Genomic DNA, 19,551 nt, shown 5'->3' with positions numbered 1-19,551 from the left:
TCAGTATAAAAACACTAGAAAATATCCACTGCAGAAAATACGGATCACCACATCTGACTAAAGACATGGGGGGTATATCTGCGGGGAGCACGGTGGCACAGTGGATAGCACAGCAGCCTTGAAGCGCTGGAGTCCTGGGTTCAAGCCCCTCTAAGGACATCTGCAAAGAGTTTGTATGTTCTCTCCGTGTTTGCGTGGGTTTCCTCCGGGTTCTCCGGTTTCCTCCCACATTCCAAAGACATACTGATAGGGAATTTAGACTGTGAGCCCCAATGGGGACAGCGATGAAAATGTGTGCAAACTGTAAAGCGCTGCGTAATATGTTAGCGCTATATAAAAATAAAGATTATTATTATTATTATCTCCAGAGAAATAGCTAGGCTGCAAAAAAAACTTCACGGACAAAGCTGGACAAGCCAAAAACATGAAAATGCACAGAACTTTAAGGTCCACAGCAGGTGGACAGCAAAAACAAAGCCAGAACTTATCTTTGTAGAAAAGCACAGCAAACTGGAGAGACCAGCAGGGAAGTGAATCCTTCCAGAACAATGGACAACTGGCACTGACTAAAGGATCCTGCAAAGCTATATACCCCAGTCAGTTTTGCAATTAGTAGATACACCTGTCCACTCCTGCAGTCCAGGCACAACTGCATTACCCTCTACAACCACCGGAGGGAGCCCAAAAGCTGAATTCACAACAGTCCCCCCCCTTGAGGAGGGGTCACCGAACCCTCACCAGAGCCCCCAGGCCGATCAGGATGAGCCCGATGAAAGTCACGAACCAAATCAACGGCATGGACATCAGAGGCAGAAACCCAAGAATTATCCTCCTGGCCATAACCCTTCCACTTGACAAGGTACTGAAGCTTCCGCCTCGAAAAACGGGAATCCAAAATCTTCTCAACAACATATTCCAACTCCCCATCGACCAATACAGGGGCCGGAAGATCAACAGAGGGAACAACGGGCTCCACATATTTCCGCAACAAAGATCTATGGAAGACATTATGAATAGCAAAAGAGGCCGGAAGCGCCAGGCGAAAGGACACCGGATTAATAATCTCAGAAATCCTATAAGGACCAATAAATCGAGGCTTAAACTTAGGGGAAGAAACCTTCATAGGAACATGACGGGAAGATAACCAAACCAGATCACCAACCCGAAGCCAGGAACCAACACACCGACGACGGTTAGCAAAACGCTGAGCCTCCTCCTGAGACAGCACCAAATTGTCCACCACGTAAGGCCAAATCTGCTGCAACCTGTCGACCACAGAATCCACACCAGGAAGGTCAGAAGGATCAACCTGCCCAGAAGAAAAACGAGGATGAAAACCAAAATTACAAAAAAAAGGCGAAACCAAAGTAGCCGAACTAGCCCGATTATTAAGGGCAAACTCGGCCAATGGCAAAAAAGCCACCCAATCATCCTGATCAGCAGACACAAAGCATCTCAAATAGGTCTCCAAGGTCTGATTAATTCGCTCAGTCTGGCCATTTATCTTAGGATGAAATGCAGAGGAAAAAGACAAATCAATGCCCAGCTTGGCACAAAAGGCCCGCCAAAACCTGGAAACAAACTGGGAACCTCTGTCGGACACAATATTCTTTGGAATACCATGCAAATGCACCACATGCTGAAAAAACAACGGAACCAAATCAGAAGAAGAAGGCAATTTAGGCAAAGGCACCAAATGAACCATCTTAGAAAATCGGTCACAGACAACCCAGATAACCGACATTCTTTGGGAAACAGGAAGATCGGAAATAAAATCCATAGAAATATGAGTCCAAGGTCTCTCAGGGACCGGCAATGGCAAAAGCAACCCACTAGCACGGGAACAGCAAGGCTTAGCCCGCGCACAAATCCCACAGGACTGCACAAAAGAACGAACATCCCGTGACAAAGAAGGCCACCAAAAGGACCTACAAACCAAATCTCTGGTACCAAAAATCCCAGGATGGCCAGCCAACACAGAACAATGAACCTCAGAAATCACTTTACTAGTCCATCTATCAGGAACAAACAGTTTCCCCATAGGACAGCGGTCAGGCTTATCAGCCTGAAATTCCTGAAGAACCCGTCGCAAATCAGGGGAGATGGCAGAAAGAATCACCACTTCCTTCAAAATGCAGACCGGCTCAAGAACCCTAGGGGAATCAGGAAAAAAACTCCTAGAGAGGGCATCCGCCTTAACATTCTTAGTACCAGGAATGTACGAGACCACAAAATCAAAATGGGAGAAAAACAGGGACCATCGAGCCTGTCTAGGATTCAGCCGTTTGGCAGACTCGAGGTAAATCAGATTCTTATGATTGGTCAGGACCACAATACGATGCTTGGCCCCCTCAAGCCAATGTCGCCACTCCTCAAATGCCCACTTCATAGCCAACAACTCCCGATTGCCGACATCATAATTGCGTTCCGCAGGCAAAAACTTTCTAGAAAAGAAGGCACACGGTTTCATCAAGGAACCATCAGAATTCCTCTGAGACAAAACGGCCCCTGCCCCAATCTCAGACGCGTCAACCTCAACCTGAAATGGAAGAGAAACATCTGGCTGACGCAACACAGGGGCAGAAGTAAATTGGCGTTTAAGCTCCTGAAAGGCAGAAACAGCCCCGGAGGACCAATTCGTCACATCAGCGCCTTTCTTGGTCAAATCGGTTAGAGGTTTAACCACACTGGAGAAGTTGGCAATGAAACGATGATAAAAATTAGCAAAGCCCAAGAATTTCTGAAGGCTCTTCAGAGATGTGGGCTGAATCCAATCATGAATGGCCTGAACCTTAACCGGATCCATTTCTATAGATGAGGGAGAAAAAATGAAACCCATAAAAGAAACCTTCTGCACTCCAAAGAGGCACTTTGACCCCTTCACAAATAAAGCATTATTACGGAGGATTTGAAATACCATCCTGACCTGTTTCACATGAGACTCCCAATCATTGGAAAAAATCAAAATATCATCCAAATATACAACCATGAATTTATCAAGATAACTCCGAAAGATATCATGCATGAAGGATTGGAACACAGATGGGGCATTAGAGAGTCCGAATGGCATCACAAGGTATTCAAAAGGGCCTTCAGGCGTATTAAATGCAGTTTTCCATTCGTCACCCTGCTTGATACGAATAAGATTATATGCCCCTCGAAGGTCAATCTTAGTAAACCAGCTAGACCCCTTAATCCTAGCAAACAAATCAGTAAGCAAAGGCAAGGGGTATTGAAATTTAACCGTGATCTTATTCAAGAGGCGATAATCAATACAGGGTCTCAAGGAGCCATCCTTCTTGGCAACAAAAAAGAACTCCGCTCCCAACGGTGAAGAAGATGGCCGAATATGCCCTTTCTCCAAAGACTCCTTAATATAGCTCCGCATGGCGGTATGTTCAGGCACAGACAGGTTGAAAAGTCGGCCCTTAGGGAACTTACAACCTGGAATCAATAGCACAATCACAGTCCCTATGCGGTGGAAGGGAACTGGATTTGGGCTCATCGAATACATCTTGGAAGTCAGACAAAAACTCAGGAACTTCAGAAGAGGGGGAAGAGGAAATTGACATCAAAGGAACGTGACCATGAACCCCCTGACAACCCCAACTAGTCACAGACATAGATCTCCAATCTAACACCGGATTATGTAGCTGTAACCATGGAAAACCCAGCACAATATCATCATGCAAATTATGCAACACCAGAAAACGACAATATTCCTGAGGGGCTGGCGCCATGCGCATGGTCAGCTGTGTCCAAAACTGAGGTTTATTTTTAGCCAACGGTGTAGCATCTATGCCCCTCAAAGGAATAGGGTTCTGCAAAGGCTGCAAGGGAAAACCACAACGTCTGGCAAATTCTAAGTCCATTAAGTTCAGAGCGGCGCCTGAATCCACAAATGCCATGACAGAAAATGATGACAATGAGCAGATCAAGGTCACGGATAACAGAAATTTAGGTTGTACAGTACTGATGGCAACAGAACTAGCGATTCTCTTAGCACGCCTAGGGCAATCAGAAATAACATGAGCAGAATCGCCGCAGTAAAAACAGAACCTATTCTGACGCCTGAATGTTTGACGTTCAGCTCTAGACAAAATCCTATCACACTGCATAGGCTCAGGGCTCCGCTCAGAGGGCAACGCCACAGTGTGCACAACTCTACGCTCGCGCAAGCGCCGATCAATCTGAATGGCCAGAGACATAGAATGATTCAGACCAGCAGGCGTGGGGAACGCCACCATAACATCTTTAATGGATTCAGAAAGACCCTTTCTGAAAATTGCCGCCAAGGCATCCTCATTCCATTTAGTCAGTACAGACCATTTTCTAAATTTCTGGCAATACAATTCTGCAGCTTCTTGACCTTGACACAGGGCTAACAAGATTTTCTCAGCCTGATCCACTGAATTAGGCTCATCATACAACAACCCCAATGCCTGAAAGAACGAATCAACATTAAGCAAAGCAGGATTGCCAGATTCCAGGGAAAATGCCCAATCCTGTGGGTCACCATGCAGCAGAGATGTGATGATTTTAACCTGCTGAATAGGATCACCAGAAGACCGGGGTCTTAATGCTAAAAACAGTTTACAGTTATTTTTGAAACTCAAAAATTTGGATCTGTCACCAAAGAATAAATCAGGAGTGGGAATCTTAGCTTCTAAGGCAGGAGTTTGAACAATGAAATCTGAAATACCCTGTACCCTAGCAGCAAGCTGATACACCCGAGAAACTAACTCCTGAACATTCATGTTAATACTAGACTCCGTAGCCACCCAGAGGTAAGGAGGGAGGAAAATACCAAACAGGCTAAGGAAAAAAAAATGGCTCAAAAGCTTTCCGCCCTTCTTCTGAGATGCAATTAACTCATTGTTGGCCAGTTGTACTGTTATGATCTGGTGGCCTAGGAGCAGCATGAGACGGATTCTGGAGAAGGTGGTCCCTGTACTGACCGCAAACCCTGAACCTAGCAGCGCAACTAGAAGTAGCCGTGGGGGGTACCTAACACTCCCTAGACCCCTCGGCACAGCCTAAGATCTAACTACCCCTAAAGACAGAAACAGGAAACCTATCTTGCCTCAGAGAAAATCCCCAAAGGATAGATAGCCCCCCACAAATATTGACTGTGAGAGGAGAGGGAAATAACATACGCAGATATGAAATCAGATTTTAGCATAGGAGGCCATACTAGCTAAAAAGAAAGAATAGAACAGAGTACTATGCGGTCAGTATAAAAACACTAGAAAATATCCACCGCAGAAAATACGGATCACCACATCTGACTAAAGACATGGGGGGTATATCTGCATCTCCAGATAAATAGCTAGGCTGCAAAAAATCCTTCACGGACAAAGCTGGACAAGACAAAAACATGAAAATGCACAGAACTATAAGGTCCACAGCAGGTGGACAGCAAAAACAAAGCCAGGACTTATCTTTGTAGAAAAGCACAGCAAACTGGAGAGACCAGCAGGGAAGTGAATCCTTCCAGAACAATGGACAACTGGCACTGACTAAAGGATCCTGCAAAGCTATATACCCCAGTCAGTTTTGCAATTAGTAGATACACCTGTCCACTCCTGCAGTCCAGGCACAACTGCATTACCCTCTACAACCACCAGAGGGAGCCCAAAAGCTGAATTCACAACAGGTATGTTTGGATTAGGGTTTCAGTTATAATTGTGGGGTTTCCACTGTTTAGGCACATCAGGGGCTCTCCAAACGCGACATGGCGTCCAATCTCAATTCCAGTCAATTCTGTGTTGAAAAAGTAAAACAGTGCTCCATTCCTTCCGAGCTCTCCCATGCGCCTAAACAAGGGTTTACCCCAACATATGGGGTATCAGCGTACTCAGGACACATTGGACAACAACTTTTGGGGTCCAATTTCTCCTGTTACCCTTGGGAAAATACAAAACTGGGGGCTAAAAAATAATTTTTGTGGAAAAAAAAGATTTTTTATTTTCACGGCTCTGCGTTATAAACTGTAGTGAAACACTTGGGGGTTCAAAGTATTCACAACACATCTAGATAAGTTCCTTGGGGGGTCTAGTTTCCAATATGGGGTCACTTGTGGGGGGTTTCTACTGTTTAGGTACATTAGGGGCTCTGCAAACGCAATATGACGCCTGCAGACCAATCCATCTAAGTCTGCATTCCAAATGACGCTCCTTCCCTTCCGAGCTCTGCCATGCGCTCAAACGGTGGTTTCCCCCCACATATGGGGTATCAGTGTACTCAGGACAAATTGGACAACAACTTTTGGGGTCCAATTTCAACTGTTACCCTTGGGAAAATACAAAACTGGGGGCTATAAAATAAATAATAAATAATAAAAATAAAATATAAAATAATTTTTGTGGGAAAAAAATAATTTTTATTTTCACGGCTCTGCGTTATAAACTGTGGTGAAACACTTGGGGGTTTAAAGCTCTCACAACACATCTAGATGAGTTCCTTAGGGGGTCTACTTTCCAAAATGGTGTCACTTGTGGGGGGTTTCAATGTTTAGGCACATCAGTGGCTCTCTAAACGCAACTTTTGGGGTCCAATTTCTTCTCTTACCCTTGGGAAAATAAAAAATTGGGGGCGAAAAGATCATTTTTGTGAAAATATATGATTTTTTATTTTTACGGCTCTGCATTATAAACTTCTGTAAAGCACTTGGTGGGTCAAAGTGCTCACCACACATCTAGATGAGTTCCTTAGGGGGTCTACTTTCCAAAATGGTGTCACTTGTGGGGGTTTCAATGTTTAGGCACATCAGGGGCTCTCCAAACGCAACATGGCGTCCCATCTCAATGCCTGTCAATTTTGCATTGAAAAGTCAAATGGCTCCTTCGCTTCCGAGCTGCCATGCGCCCAATAGTGGTTTACCCCCACATATGGGGTATCAACGTACTCTGGACAAATTGTACAACAACTTTTGGGGTCCATTTTCTCTTGTTACCCTTGCTAAAATAAAACAAATTGGAGCTGAAGTAAATTTTTTGTGAAAAAAAGTTAAATGTTCATTTTTATTTAAACATTCCAAAAATTCCTGTGAAACACCTGATGGTTTAATAAACTTGAATCTGGTTTAGAGCACCTTGAGGGGTGCAGTTTTTAGAATGGTGTCACACTTGGCTATTTTCTATCATATAGACCCCTCAAAATGACTTCAAATGAGATGTGGTCCCTAAAAAAAATGGTGTTGTAAAAATGAGAAATTGCTGGTCAACTTTAACCCTTATAACTCCCTAATAAAAAAATGTTGGTTCCAAAATTGTGCTGATGTAAAGTAGACATGTGGGAAATGTTACTTATTAAGTATTTTGTGTGACATATCTCTGTGATTTAATTGCATAAAAATTAAAAGTTGGAAAATTGTGAAATTTTCAAAATTTTTGCCATATTTCCATTTTTTTCACAAATAAATGCAGGTAATATCAAATAAATTTTACCACTATCATGAAGTACAATATGTCACGAGAAAACAATGTCAGAATCACCGAGATCCGTTGAAGCGTTCCAGAGTTATAACCTCATAAAGGGACAGTGGTCAGAATTGTAAAAATTGGCCTGGTCATTAACGTGCAAACCACCCTTGGGGGTAAAGGGGTTAAAGAGAACCTGTCAGCAGGATTGTGCACAGTAACCTACCCACCGTGTTAGGTCGGCGCTGTTATACTGATTACAATGGTACCTTGGTTGCTGAAATCCGTTTTGTGCTTGTTGTTTAATCTTTATTTTCAGTTTTGTGGTAATGATATGCCCATGCTCCGGGGGATATATATATATATATATATATATATATATATATATATATATATCACAAAAGCAGGCAGCACTCCATGTTCTTAAAGACAATATGCAGGTGTTTATTGAGCCAACATCTCCATGCTGGAGATGTGGGCTCAATAAACACCTGCATATTGTCTTTTAAGAACATGGAGTGCTGCCTGCTTTTGTGATATATATGGATTGAAAACAACCAATGGGCGGGTTGTCTGGGCTTTGCACCCGAAGATAAGTAAAGGATTTGTGCTGTTCCAATTTTTTTTCTATTTTTTTCTTATATATATATATATATATATATATATATATATATATACATATATATATATATATATATATATATATATATATATATATATATATATATATATATATATATGTTTTAATAGGTTCAATAACTTTTTTCTTCTGTGAATCTTTACTCAATGTGCACATTAAAAGACATGAAAAGTACAAGTGTATGTCCCTTCATATATCTCAGGATCCACTTACAAGGACATTGGCACAATACGACCGTCGTTCGGAAAACTTTTACTGATTTGCGGTCGTTTAGTTACCGATTTACACCAGCAGACAAAGGTAAACAAGCTTTTTCAATAGAGCTCATTGACAATTATCTTGCCGTGTAAATGCTACAGTGAAATAAAATGACTCATTTATAGGTTTCCCACTTACAACCAGTGGGTGAAAATCGTTAAAACTCAGATTACCTTTCCTTGACTTGTGGAGCAATTAAATCCAAGATTCTTTGCTTCCAGTCCACAGTCAAATCCTTTTCGGTGTAAAATTAATGCAGTGTCAAGAGAAGGTATTCCATCATCCTGCAAAACATCAGAGAATCTTACAGACTATGCTTTAAAGTATATTTTCATGTCAATGAGTACTTGCAATAAACAGATTAAATAGTTTGACTTTGCATTTATTAATCCATTTAATAAAAGGCAATAAATAAGCAGAGAAAATATAGTCACCTCAGCTTGCAGTGTTCTCAGATTAAGGATGTGAATGTCACATGGTAGAGTGGCAAAAAGTGGCATGAAGGATTTAAGTGCTGGTCCGCTTTTTTCATTAGTCACGGGCATCACTAAGACTTCATTGTTTAGATGCATGGACGTCATGTGACTGAGGAGTGACGGAAAGCTAACTGGATGGTTTTCTCGACTCTGGAAAAAAATACAATAGCTGGCAGTAACAAATCTGTTCTAGCATTTCTACACTATGCTTTATGTGAATGAATAATTATTTTAGAAAGGATTACCAGATACAGGTGACACTCAGGAAAGGGCACATGGGTTAAATACATAGGAAAAAATTATATAACATAAAGTGCCTCAATAAGCAAATTGCTAATATACAGAAATATATATCATTAAAATAACTCAAGACCAATCAAAATGTAATTAAAACTCAGGTTCTCTTTAAAGGGTTATTCTCAACATCTGTCTGGAGAAGCACACAGCTCTCTAGCCTCTTCACTTAGTAGTTTCTGGGCAGGCGCGGACATTCGTCATTGAGTGGCAGTTCTGGTTCAATTGTATAATTCTTTTGCTAATCTAATTGTGCTACTGTGACAACTGTTTTCACTATATTTTCACGTAGAAATGAATGGACCTTTAAACAAGCACACAGCTCACCAAAAAAGAACTGCTCTTTTGACAGTTGGGGGCTGGTGATTTTGCAAGACTAATATCAGAAATTTGGGCAGGAGCTGACAGGTAGAGGGAGGTAAGAAGCTGTCTAACTGCTATTTAGAAATTAATGGGCTGGAAAGAGATGTCTTGTATTTCAGGAGTTAACTCCTCAGCCAGAAATGCAACTACTGTGCATACTCTTCTAGGCTCTGATGGACAACTTCCTTGGCAACAAGCTGTAAGCAATTTAAGACAAAAATTCTCATAGCAGGAGAATGTCAAAAGGAAATCTTATTATTTTCATTCAGTCTAACGATTCCATTATCACAACAAGAGAATAATAATAATAATCTTTATTTTTATATAGCGCTAACATATTCCGCAGCGCTTTACAGTTTTGCACATATTATCACTGTCCCCCGATGGGGCTCACAATCTAAATTCCCTATCAGTATGTCTTTGGAATGTGGGAGGAAACCGGAGTGCCCGGAGGAAACCCATGCAAACACGGGGAGAACATACAAACTCCTTGCAGATGGTGTCCAAGGTGGGATTAGAACCCAGGACTCCAGCGAAGAGAATAACCCTTTAAATTGTGTGAAATACAAATCCTTTAAAGTCTGACTCGCAAATTTGATCTAAGTAGTCTCAGGCACCCCTTCACACGTATGTGTTTCCGAAATGTGTGGCGTCCGTTTTCACACATACCGGAGACACATACACACGCACACCCATTATAATCTATGGTGCTGCTTACATGTCCGTATGAACCACACAGAGACATGTCTGCTATTTACTATCAACACGGATCACATAGACCCATACAAGTCTATGAAAACGTACTGCATATGGATGACATCCGTGTGCCGTCCGTGTGACATGTGCCGAAACTACAAAGCATTCAAGAAATGACAGATTTTTAAGTGATGTGCAAAGATGATAGATAGATAGATAGATAGATAGATAGATAGATAGATAGATAGATAGATAGATAGATAGATAGATAGATGGTCAAAATTGTTGGTACCAATTGTTTAATGACAGAAAAATCCAAAATGGTCACAGAAATAACTTGAATCTGACAAATGTAATAATAAATAAAAGATCTATGAAAATGAACAAATGAAAGTCAGACATTGCTTTTCAACTATACTGCCAAAGAATTAAAAAAAAAAATAAAACTCATGACATAGGCCTGGACAGAAATGATGGTACCCTTAACTTAATATTTTGTTGCACAACCTTTTGAGGCAATCACTGCAATCAAACGATTCCTGTAACTGTCAATGAGACTTCTGCACCACTCGACAGGTATTTTGGCCCTAGAGCAAACTGCTCCAGTTGTGTCATGTTTGAAGGTTGCCTTTTCCAGACGGCATATTTCAGCTCTTTCCAAATATGCTCATTAGGATTTAGGTCAGGGCTCATAGAAGGCCACATCAGAATAGTCCAATGCTTTTCACTTAGCCATTCTTGGGTGTTTTAGCTGTGTGTTTAGTGTCATTATCCTGTTGCAAGACCCATGGCCTGCGACTAAGACCAAGCTTTCTAACACTGGGCAGCACATTACCCTCTAGAATGCCTTGATAGTCTTGAGATTTCATTGAACCCTGCACAGATTCTAGACACTCTGTGCTAGATGCAGCAAAGAAGGCCCAGAAAATAACAGAGTCTCCTCCATGTTTAACAGTAGGGACATTGTTCTTTTCTTGATACGCCTCATTTTTCCATCTGTGAACATAGAGGTGATGTGCCTTGCCAAAAAGTTCCGTTTGTGTCTCATCTGTCCATTGGACATTCTCCTAAAAGCTTTGTGGCTTGTCAACATGTAGTTTGGCAAATTCCAGTCTGGCTTCTTTATAATTTTTTTTCAACAATTGTGACTTCCTTGGTTGTCTTCCATGAAGTCCACTCTGACTCATACAACGACGGATGGTGCGATCTGAAACTGATGTTCCTTTAGCATGAAGTTCACCTTTAATCTGTCTGGAAGTTTTTCTGGGCTCTTTTGTTGCCATGCGTATTATCCATCTCTTTGATTTATCATCAATTTTCTTCCTACGGCCACGTCTACAGTCCCATGGATCTTAAATTTCTGAATAATATGTGCAACCGTAGTCACAGGATCATCAAGCTGCTTGGAGATATTATAACTTTTACCTTTAACATGTTTGTCTATAATTTTCTTTCTAATCTCCTGAGACAACTCTTTCCTTCGCTTCCTCTGGTCCACGTTGAGTGTGATACACACCAAGTCACCAAACAGCACAGTGAGTTTCGGTAGCCCTATATACAGGCCTACTCACTGATTCCAGGATTGTAGACACCTGTGATGGTAATTAGTGGACACACCTTGATTTAACAAGTCCCTTTTGTCACATTATTTAAAGGGAACCTGTCACCCCGTTTTTTGAGATTGAGCTATAAATACTGTTAAATAGGGCCTGCGCTGTGTGTTACTATAGTGTATGTAGTGTACCCCGATTCCCCATGTATGCTGAGAAATACATTACCAAAGTCGCCGTTTTCGCCTGTCAATCAGGCTGGTCTGGTCAGGTGGGCGTGTTCACAGCGCTCTTTTCTTCCCCAGCTTTCCGTTGGTGGCGTAGTGGTGTGCGCATGTCCAGAGTTCCGACTTCCCTGCGCCCACGTGAAGACACAGCGCGCGATCTGCGCTGTAATCCCTTGCATCGGTGGGGGCGGCCATCTTCCTGTGGCCGCGCGTGCGCAGATGGAGTACTCTGCTGCACGGGGCTTCAGGAAAATGGCCGCGGGCAGCCGCGCGTGCGCATTAGAGATCGCGGCGGCCATTTTCCCAAAGCCGAGATGCAAACTCGGCTTTGGGAAAATGGCCGCCGCGATCTCTAATGCGCACGCGCGGCTGCCCGCGGCCATTTTCCTGAAGCCCCGTGCAGCAGAGTACTCCATCTGCGCACGCGCGGCCACAGGAAGATGGCCGCCCCCACCGATGCAAGGGATTACAGCGCAGATCGCGCGCTGTGTCTTCACGTGGGCGCAGGGAAGTCGGAACTCTGGACATGCGCACACCACTACACCACCAACGGAAAGCTGGGGAAGAAAAGAGCGCTGTGAACACGCCCACCTGACCAGACCAGCCTGATTGACAGGCGAAAACGGCGACTTTGGTAATGTATTTCTCAGCATACATGGGGAATCGGGGTACACTACATACACTATAGTAACGCACAGCGCAGGCCCTATTTAACAGTATTTATAGCTCAATCTCAAAAAACGGGGTGACAGGTTCCCTTTAAAGGAGTACCATCATTTCTGTGCAGGCCTATTTCTTGAGTTTTATTTTATTTTTTTAAATCTGTCAAAGCAAGGTTGAAAAGCAATGTCTGACTTTCATTTGTTCATTTTCATAGATCTTTTTTTTATTACTACTTTTGTCAGATTCAAGTTATTTCTGTGACCATAGTGGGGTTTTCTGTCACTAAACGAGGAGTACCAACAATTTTTACCACGTGTGTAGATAGATAAATAGATAGATAGATAGCTATTAGGTGATGTCAGTAATGTTACCGCTCTTCACAATCGCTGGGTCATGCAGAGGCCAGCGAGAGACCCGGAATGTCTGAAGAGCAGTAATGTTACTGACGTCACTGCTCTTCAGTCACTGGGTCTCGCGCTATGGGACCCGGAAGTGGCTGTAAGCAAAGGCTATGGAGTGTCAGAATTAGGCTCTGTAGCCTTGTTTGTCGGAATCGGTGGACTACGTTGGACCGCAGTGTTTTGTTTTTTTCTTGAAAGAGGGAAAGTATCAGGGGAGGGGTGGGTATTAATTAAAATGAAGTATTTTTTTTTAAATTATTTCTGGGTTAGTAATGGGGGTGTCTGATAGACAGGGATTGATGCCAGCTGTGTTTTTAGAACAGCTGACATCAACCCAAAGCACAATTACCACAATTGCCAGCGTACCAGGGCATTTGGGAAGATCTAAAGCGAAGTGCCAAATTTGGAGCATTTAATGGATATGTCACTTCTGGGGCGGCTGCGGGCTGGTATTTTGAGGCTGGGAAGGGCCCAATGACCATTGATCTTCCCAGCCTGATAATATCAGCACTTAGTTGTCTGATTTACCTTTGCTGGTTTAAAAAAAGAGGGTATACCCCACCTAATTTTTTACATTTAATTCATTATTTATTTATGTGGCTTAATAGAAAGCTCTACTATTATCTACCTAATTATCTATCTATTATATTTATACATCTGAAGACACAAAAGAGAATAGTAAAACCAAAAACACTCAGTTTGAAAAAATGTTGCAGTAATCCGGATTTTTCCTCTCTGAACCCTGTTCACACAGGTTATATACAGATGATCAGGTTTTTAAATACATCAGATAGGGATTGCATACATTAGTTAGGACTGCTCTGATAAGGGTATACCGTGAAGATTGGTAGAGCAGCTTAGTATACATTTTTTGCAAAAAACGTATCAACCAAATACCCTGTTTTTTACATCTTTTACTAGCACTTGCGGATTACTGCAACATTTTTTCAAACTGAGTGTTTTTGGTTTTACTATTCTCTTTTGTGTCTTCAGGTTTCTTGGTGGTGTGTGAACATGATCCTACAGACTTGTTCACTGTGCAAGTAGCCCATGTGTTCCAGTTTCCATAATTGTTCTCTTGTGTCTACAAGACTGGGGAGTTCCACCACTCCTCTTGGGCTATCTGCACAATAGCTGTTCTACCCTGTATGCACACATGGATTTTTCCTCTCTGAACCCTGTTCACACAGGTTATATACAGATGATCAGGTTTTTAAATACATCAGATAGGGATTGCATACATTAGTTAGGACTGCTCTGATAAGGGTATACCGTGAAGATTGGTAGAGCAGCTTAGTATACATTTTTTGCAAAAAACGTATCAACCAAATACCCTGTTTTTTACATCTTTTACTAGCACTTGCGTATTACTGCAACATTTTTTCAAACTGAGTGTTTTTGGTTTTACTATTCTCTTTTGTGTCTTCAGGTTTCTTGGTGGTGTGTGAACATGATCCTACAGACTTGTTCACTGTGCAAGTAGCCCATGTGTTCCAGTTTCCATAATTGTTCTCTTGTGTCTACAAGACTGGGGAGTTCCACCACTCCTCTTGGGCTATCTGCACAATAGCTGTTCTACCCTGTATGCACACATGGATTTTTCCTCTCTGAACCCTGTTCACACAGGTTATATACAGATGATCAGGTTTTTAAATACATCAGATAGGGATTGCATACATTAGTTAGGACTGCTCTGATAAGGGTATACCGTGAAGATTGGTAGAGCAGCTTAGTATACATTTTTTGCAAAAAACGTATCAACCAAATACCCTGTTTTTTACATCTTTTACTAGCACTTGCGGATTACTGCAACATTTTTTCAAACTGAGTGTTTTTGGTTTTACTATTCTCTTTTGTGTCTTCAGGTTTCTTGGTGGTGTGTGAACATGATCCTACAGACTTGTTCACTGTGCAAGTAGCCCATGTGTTCCAGTTTCCATAATTGTTCTCTTGTGTCTACAAGACTGGGGAGTTCCACCACTCCTCTTGGGCTATCTGCACAATAGCTGTTCTACCCTGTATGCACACATGGATTTTTCCTCTCTGAACCCTGTTCACACAGGTTATATACAGATGATCAGGTTTTTAAATACATCAGATAGGGATTGCATACATTAGTTAGGACTGCTCTGATAAGGGTATACCGTGAAGATTGGTAGAGCAGCTTAGTATACATTTTTTGCAAAAAACGTATCAACCAAATACCCTGTTTTTTACATCTTTTACTAGCACTTGCGGATTACTGCAACATTTTTTCAAACTGAGTGTTTTTGGTTTTACTATTCTCTTTTGTGTCTTCAGGTTTCTTGGTGGTGTGTGAACATGATCCTACAGACTTGTTCACTGTGCAAGTAGCCCATGTGTTCCAGTTTCCATAATTGTTCTCTTGTGTCTACAAGACTGGGGAGTTCCACCACTCCTCTTGGGCTATCTGCACAATAGCTGTTCTACCCTGTATGCACACATGGATTTTTCCTCTCTGAACCCTGTTCACACAGGTTATATACAGATGATCAGGTTTTTAAATACATCAGATAGGGATTGCATACATTAGTTAGGACTGCTCTGATAAGGGTATACCGTGAAGATTGGTAGAGCAGCTTAGTATACATTTTTTGCAAAAAACGTATCAACCAAATACCCTGTTTTTTACATCTTTTACTAGCACTTGCGGATTACTGCAACATTTTTTCAAACTGAGTGTTTTTGGTTTTACTATTCTCTTTTGTGTCTTCAGGTTTCTTGGTGGTGTGTGAACATGATCCTACAGACTTGTTCACTGTGCAAGTAGCCCATGTGTTCCAGTTTCCATAATTGTTCTCTTGTGTCTACAAGACTGGGGAGTTCCACCACTCCTCTTGGGCTATCTGCACAATAGCTGTTCTACCCTGTATGCACACATGGATTTTTCCTCTCTGAACCCTGTTCACACAGGTTATATACAGATGATCAGGTTTTTAAATACATCAGATAGGGATTGCATACATTAGTTAGGACTGCTCTGATAAGGGTATACCGTGAAGATTGGTAGAGCAGCTTAGTATACATTTTTTGCAAAAAACGTATCAACCAAATACCCTGTTTTTTACATCTTTTACTAGCACTTGCGGATTACTGCAACATTTTTTCAAACTGAGTGTTTTTGGTTTTACTATTCTCTTTTGTGTCTTCAGGTTTCTTGGTGGTGTGTGAACATGATCCTACAGACTTGTTCACTGTGCAAGTAGCCCATGTGTTCCAGTTTCCATAATTGTTCTCTTGTGTCTACAAGACTGGGGAGTTCCACCACTCCTCTTGGGCTATCTGCACAATAGCTGTTCTACCCTGTATGCACACATGGATTTTTCCTCTCTGAACCCTGTTCACACAGGTTATATACAGATGATCAGGTTTTTAAATACATCAGATAGGGATTGCATACATTAGTTAGGACTGCTCTGATAAGGGTATACCGTGAAGATTGGTAGAGCAGCTTAGTATACATTTTTTGCAAAAAACGTATCAACCAAATACCCTGTTTTTTACATCTTTTACTAGCACTTGCGGATTACTGCAACATTTTTTCAAACTGAGTGTTTTTGGTTTTACTATTCTCTTTTGTGTCTTCAGGTTTCTTGGTGGTGTGTGAACATGATCCTACAGACTTGTTCACTGTGCAAGTAGCCCATGTGTTCCAGTTTCCATAATTGTTCTCTTGTGTCTACAAGACTGGGGAGTTCCACCACTCCTCTTGGGCTATCTGCACAATAGCTGTTCTACCCTGTATGCACACATGGATTTTTCCTCTCTGAACCCTGTTCACACAGGTTATATACAGATGATCAGGTTTTTAAATACATCAGATAGGGATTGCATACATTAGTTAGGACTGCTCTGATAAGGGTATACCGTGAAGATTGGTAGAGCAGCTTAGTATACATTTTTTGCAAAAAACGTATCAACCAAATACCCTGTTTTTTACATCTTTTACTAGCACTTGCGGATTACTGCAACATTTTTTCAAACTGAGTGTTTTTGGTTTTACTATTCTCTTTTGTGTCTTCAGGTTTCTTGGTGGTGTGTGAACATGATCCTACAGACTTGTTCACTGTGCAAGTAGCCCATGTGTTCCAGTTTCCATAATTGTTCTCTTGTGTCTACAAGACTGGGGAGTTCCACCACTCCTCTTGGGCTATCTGCACAATAGCTGTTCTACCCTGTATGCACACATGGATTTTTCCTCTCTGAACCCTGTTCACACAGGTTATATACAGATGATCAGGTTTTTAAATACATCAGATAGGGATTGCATACATTAGTTAGGACTGCTCTGATAAGGGTATACCGTGAAGATTGGTAGAGCAGCTTAGTATACATTTTTTGCAAAAAACGTATCAACCAAATACCCTGTTTTTTACATCTTTTACTAGCACTTGCGGATTACTGCAACATTTTTTCAAACTGAGTGTTTTTGGTTTTACTATTCTCTTTTGTGTCTTCAGGTTTCTTGGTGGTGTGTGAACATGATCCTACAGACTTGTTCACTGTGCAAGTAGCCCATGTGTTCCAGTTTCCATAATTGTTCTCTTGTGTCTACAAGACTGGGGAGTTCCACCACTCCTCTTGGGCTATCTGCACAATAGCTGTTCTACCCTGTATGCACACATGGATTTTTCCTCTCTGAACCCTGTTCACACAGGTTATATACAGATGATCAGGTTTTTAAATACATCAGATAGGGATTGCATACATTAGTTAGGACTGCTCTGATAAGGGTATACCGTGAAGATTGGTAGAGCAGCTTAGTATACATTTTTTGCAAAAAACGTATCAACCAAATACCCTGTTTTTTACATCTTTTACTAGCACTTGCGGATTACTGCAACATTTTTTCAAACTGAGTGTTTTTGGTTTTACTATTCTCTTTTGTGTCTTCAGGTTTCTTGGTGGTGTGTGAACATGATCCTACAGACTTGTTCACTGTGCAAGTAGCCCATGTGTTCCAGTTTCCATAATTGTTCTCTTGTGTCTACAAGACTGGGGAGTTCCACCACTCCTCTTGGGCTATCTGCACAATAGCTGTTCTACCCTGTATGCACACATGGATTTTTCCTCTCTGAACCCTGTTCACACAGGTTATATACAGATGATCAGGTTTTTAAATACATCAGATAGGGATTGCATACATTAGTTAGGACTGCTCTGATAAGGGTATACCGTGAAGATTGGTAGAGCAGCTTAGTATACATTTTTTGCAAAAAACGTATCAACCAAATACCCTGTTTTTTACATCTTTTACTAGCACTTGCGGATTACTGCAACATTTTTTCAAACTGAGTGTTTTTGGTTTTACTATTCTCTTTTGTGTCTTCAGGTTTCTTGGTGGTGTGTGAACATGATCCTACAGACTTGTTCACTGTGCAAGTAGCCCATGTGTTCCAGTTTCCATAATTGTTCTCTTGTGTCTACAAGACTGGGGAGTTCCACCACTCCTCTTGGGCTATCTGCACAATAGCTGTTCTACCCTGTATGCACACATGGATTTTTCCTCTCTGAACCCTGTTCACACAGGTTATATACAGATGATCAGGTTTTTAAATACATCAGATAGGGATTGCATACATTAGTTAGGACTGCTCTGATAAGGGTATACCGTGAAGATTGGTAGAGCAGCTTAGTATACATTTTTTGCAAAAAACGTATCAACCAAATACCCTGTTTTTTACATCTTTTACTAGCACTTGCGGATTACTGCAACATTTTTTCAAACTGAGTGTTTTTGGTTTTACTATTCTCTTTTGTGTCTTCAGGTTTCTTGGTGGTGTGTGAACATGATCCTACAGACTTGTTCACTGTGCAAGTAGCCCATGTGTTCCAGTTTCCATAATTGTTCTCTTGTGTCTACAAGACTGGGGAGTTCCACCACTCCTCTTGGGCTATCTGCACAATAGCTGTTCTACCCTGTATGCACACATGGATTTTTCCTCTCTGAACCCTGTTCACACAGGTTATATACAGATGATCAGGTTTTTAAATACATCAGATAGGGATTGCATACATTAGTTAGGACTGCTCTGATAAGGGTATACCGTGAAGATTGGTAGAGCAGCTTAGTATACATTTTTTGCAAAAAACGTATCAACCAAATACCCTGTTTTTTACATCTTTTACTAGCACTTGCGGATTACTGCAACATTTTTTCAAACTGAGTGTTTTTGGTTTTACTATTCTCTTTTGTGTCTTCAGGTTTCTTGGTGGTGTGTGAACATGATCCTACAGACTTGTTCACTGTGCAAGTAGCCCATGTGTTCCAGTTTCTATATTTATACATCTTCAACACTTAAAAATCAGTTATTTCTTGAATAAATTATACTTTGGTTTGTGTCACATGGACAGCACACAAGTACACGGATGTTGAAAACGAAGCAGATGGATGGTCAAAATGGAACATCCCATACAGATGTGTTTTTATACTCATGTGTGACAGGACTTTGTGGATCATATGTACATGCAATATGGCACCAAATAACCTTAGGGTAGCATAAACCTGTAATATTACATTCATAAACTATAAGCTCAAATT

The 19,551-nt window shown here is 41.4% G+C and overlaps 1 protein-coding gene across 1 annotated transcript in view; it reads right to left on the bottom strand.

Annotated features, from left to right (window-relative positions):
• Positions 1 to 19,551, bottom strand: part of MAN2A2 (mannosidase alpha class 2A member 2) — a 243,193-nt gene that overhangs the window by 6,958 nt on the left and 216,684 nt on the right. The window contains exons 21-22 of the mRNA XM_069766155.1: positions 8,754 to 8,945; positions 8,493 to 8,603 (exon numbers count right to left, since the gene is read on the bottom strand). Coding sequence (XP_069622256.1) covers positions 8,493 to 8,603; positions 8,754 to 8,945 — 303 coding nt within the window. The remainder of the gene's footprint in view (positions 1 to 8,492; positions 8,604 to 8,753; positions 8,946 to 19,551) is intronic.

Source organism: Ranitomeya imitator, chromosome 4 (genome assembly GCF_032444005.1).
Source record: "Ranitomeya imitator isolate aRanImi1 chromosome 4, aRanImi1.pri, whole genome shotgun sequence".
Taxonomy (NCBI): domain Eukaryota; kingdom Metazoa; phylum Chordata; class Amphibia; order Anura; family Dendrobatidae; genus Ranitomeya; species Ranitomeya imitator.
This window is presented reverse-complemented; position numbering and strand designations above follow the sequence as displayed.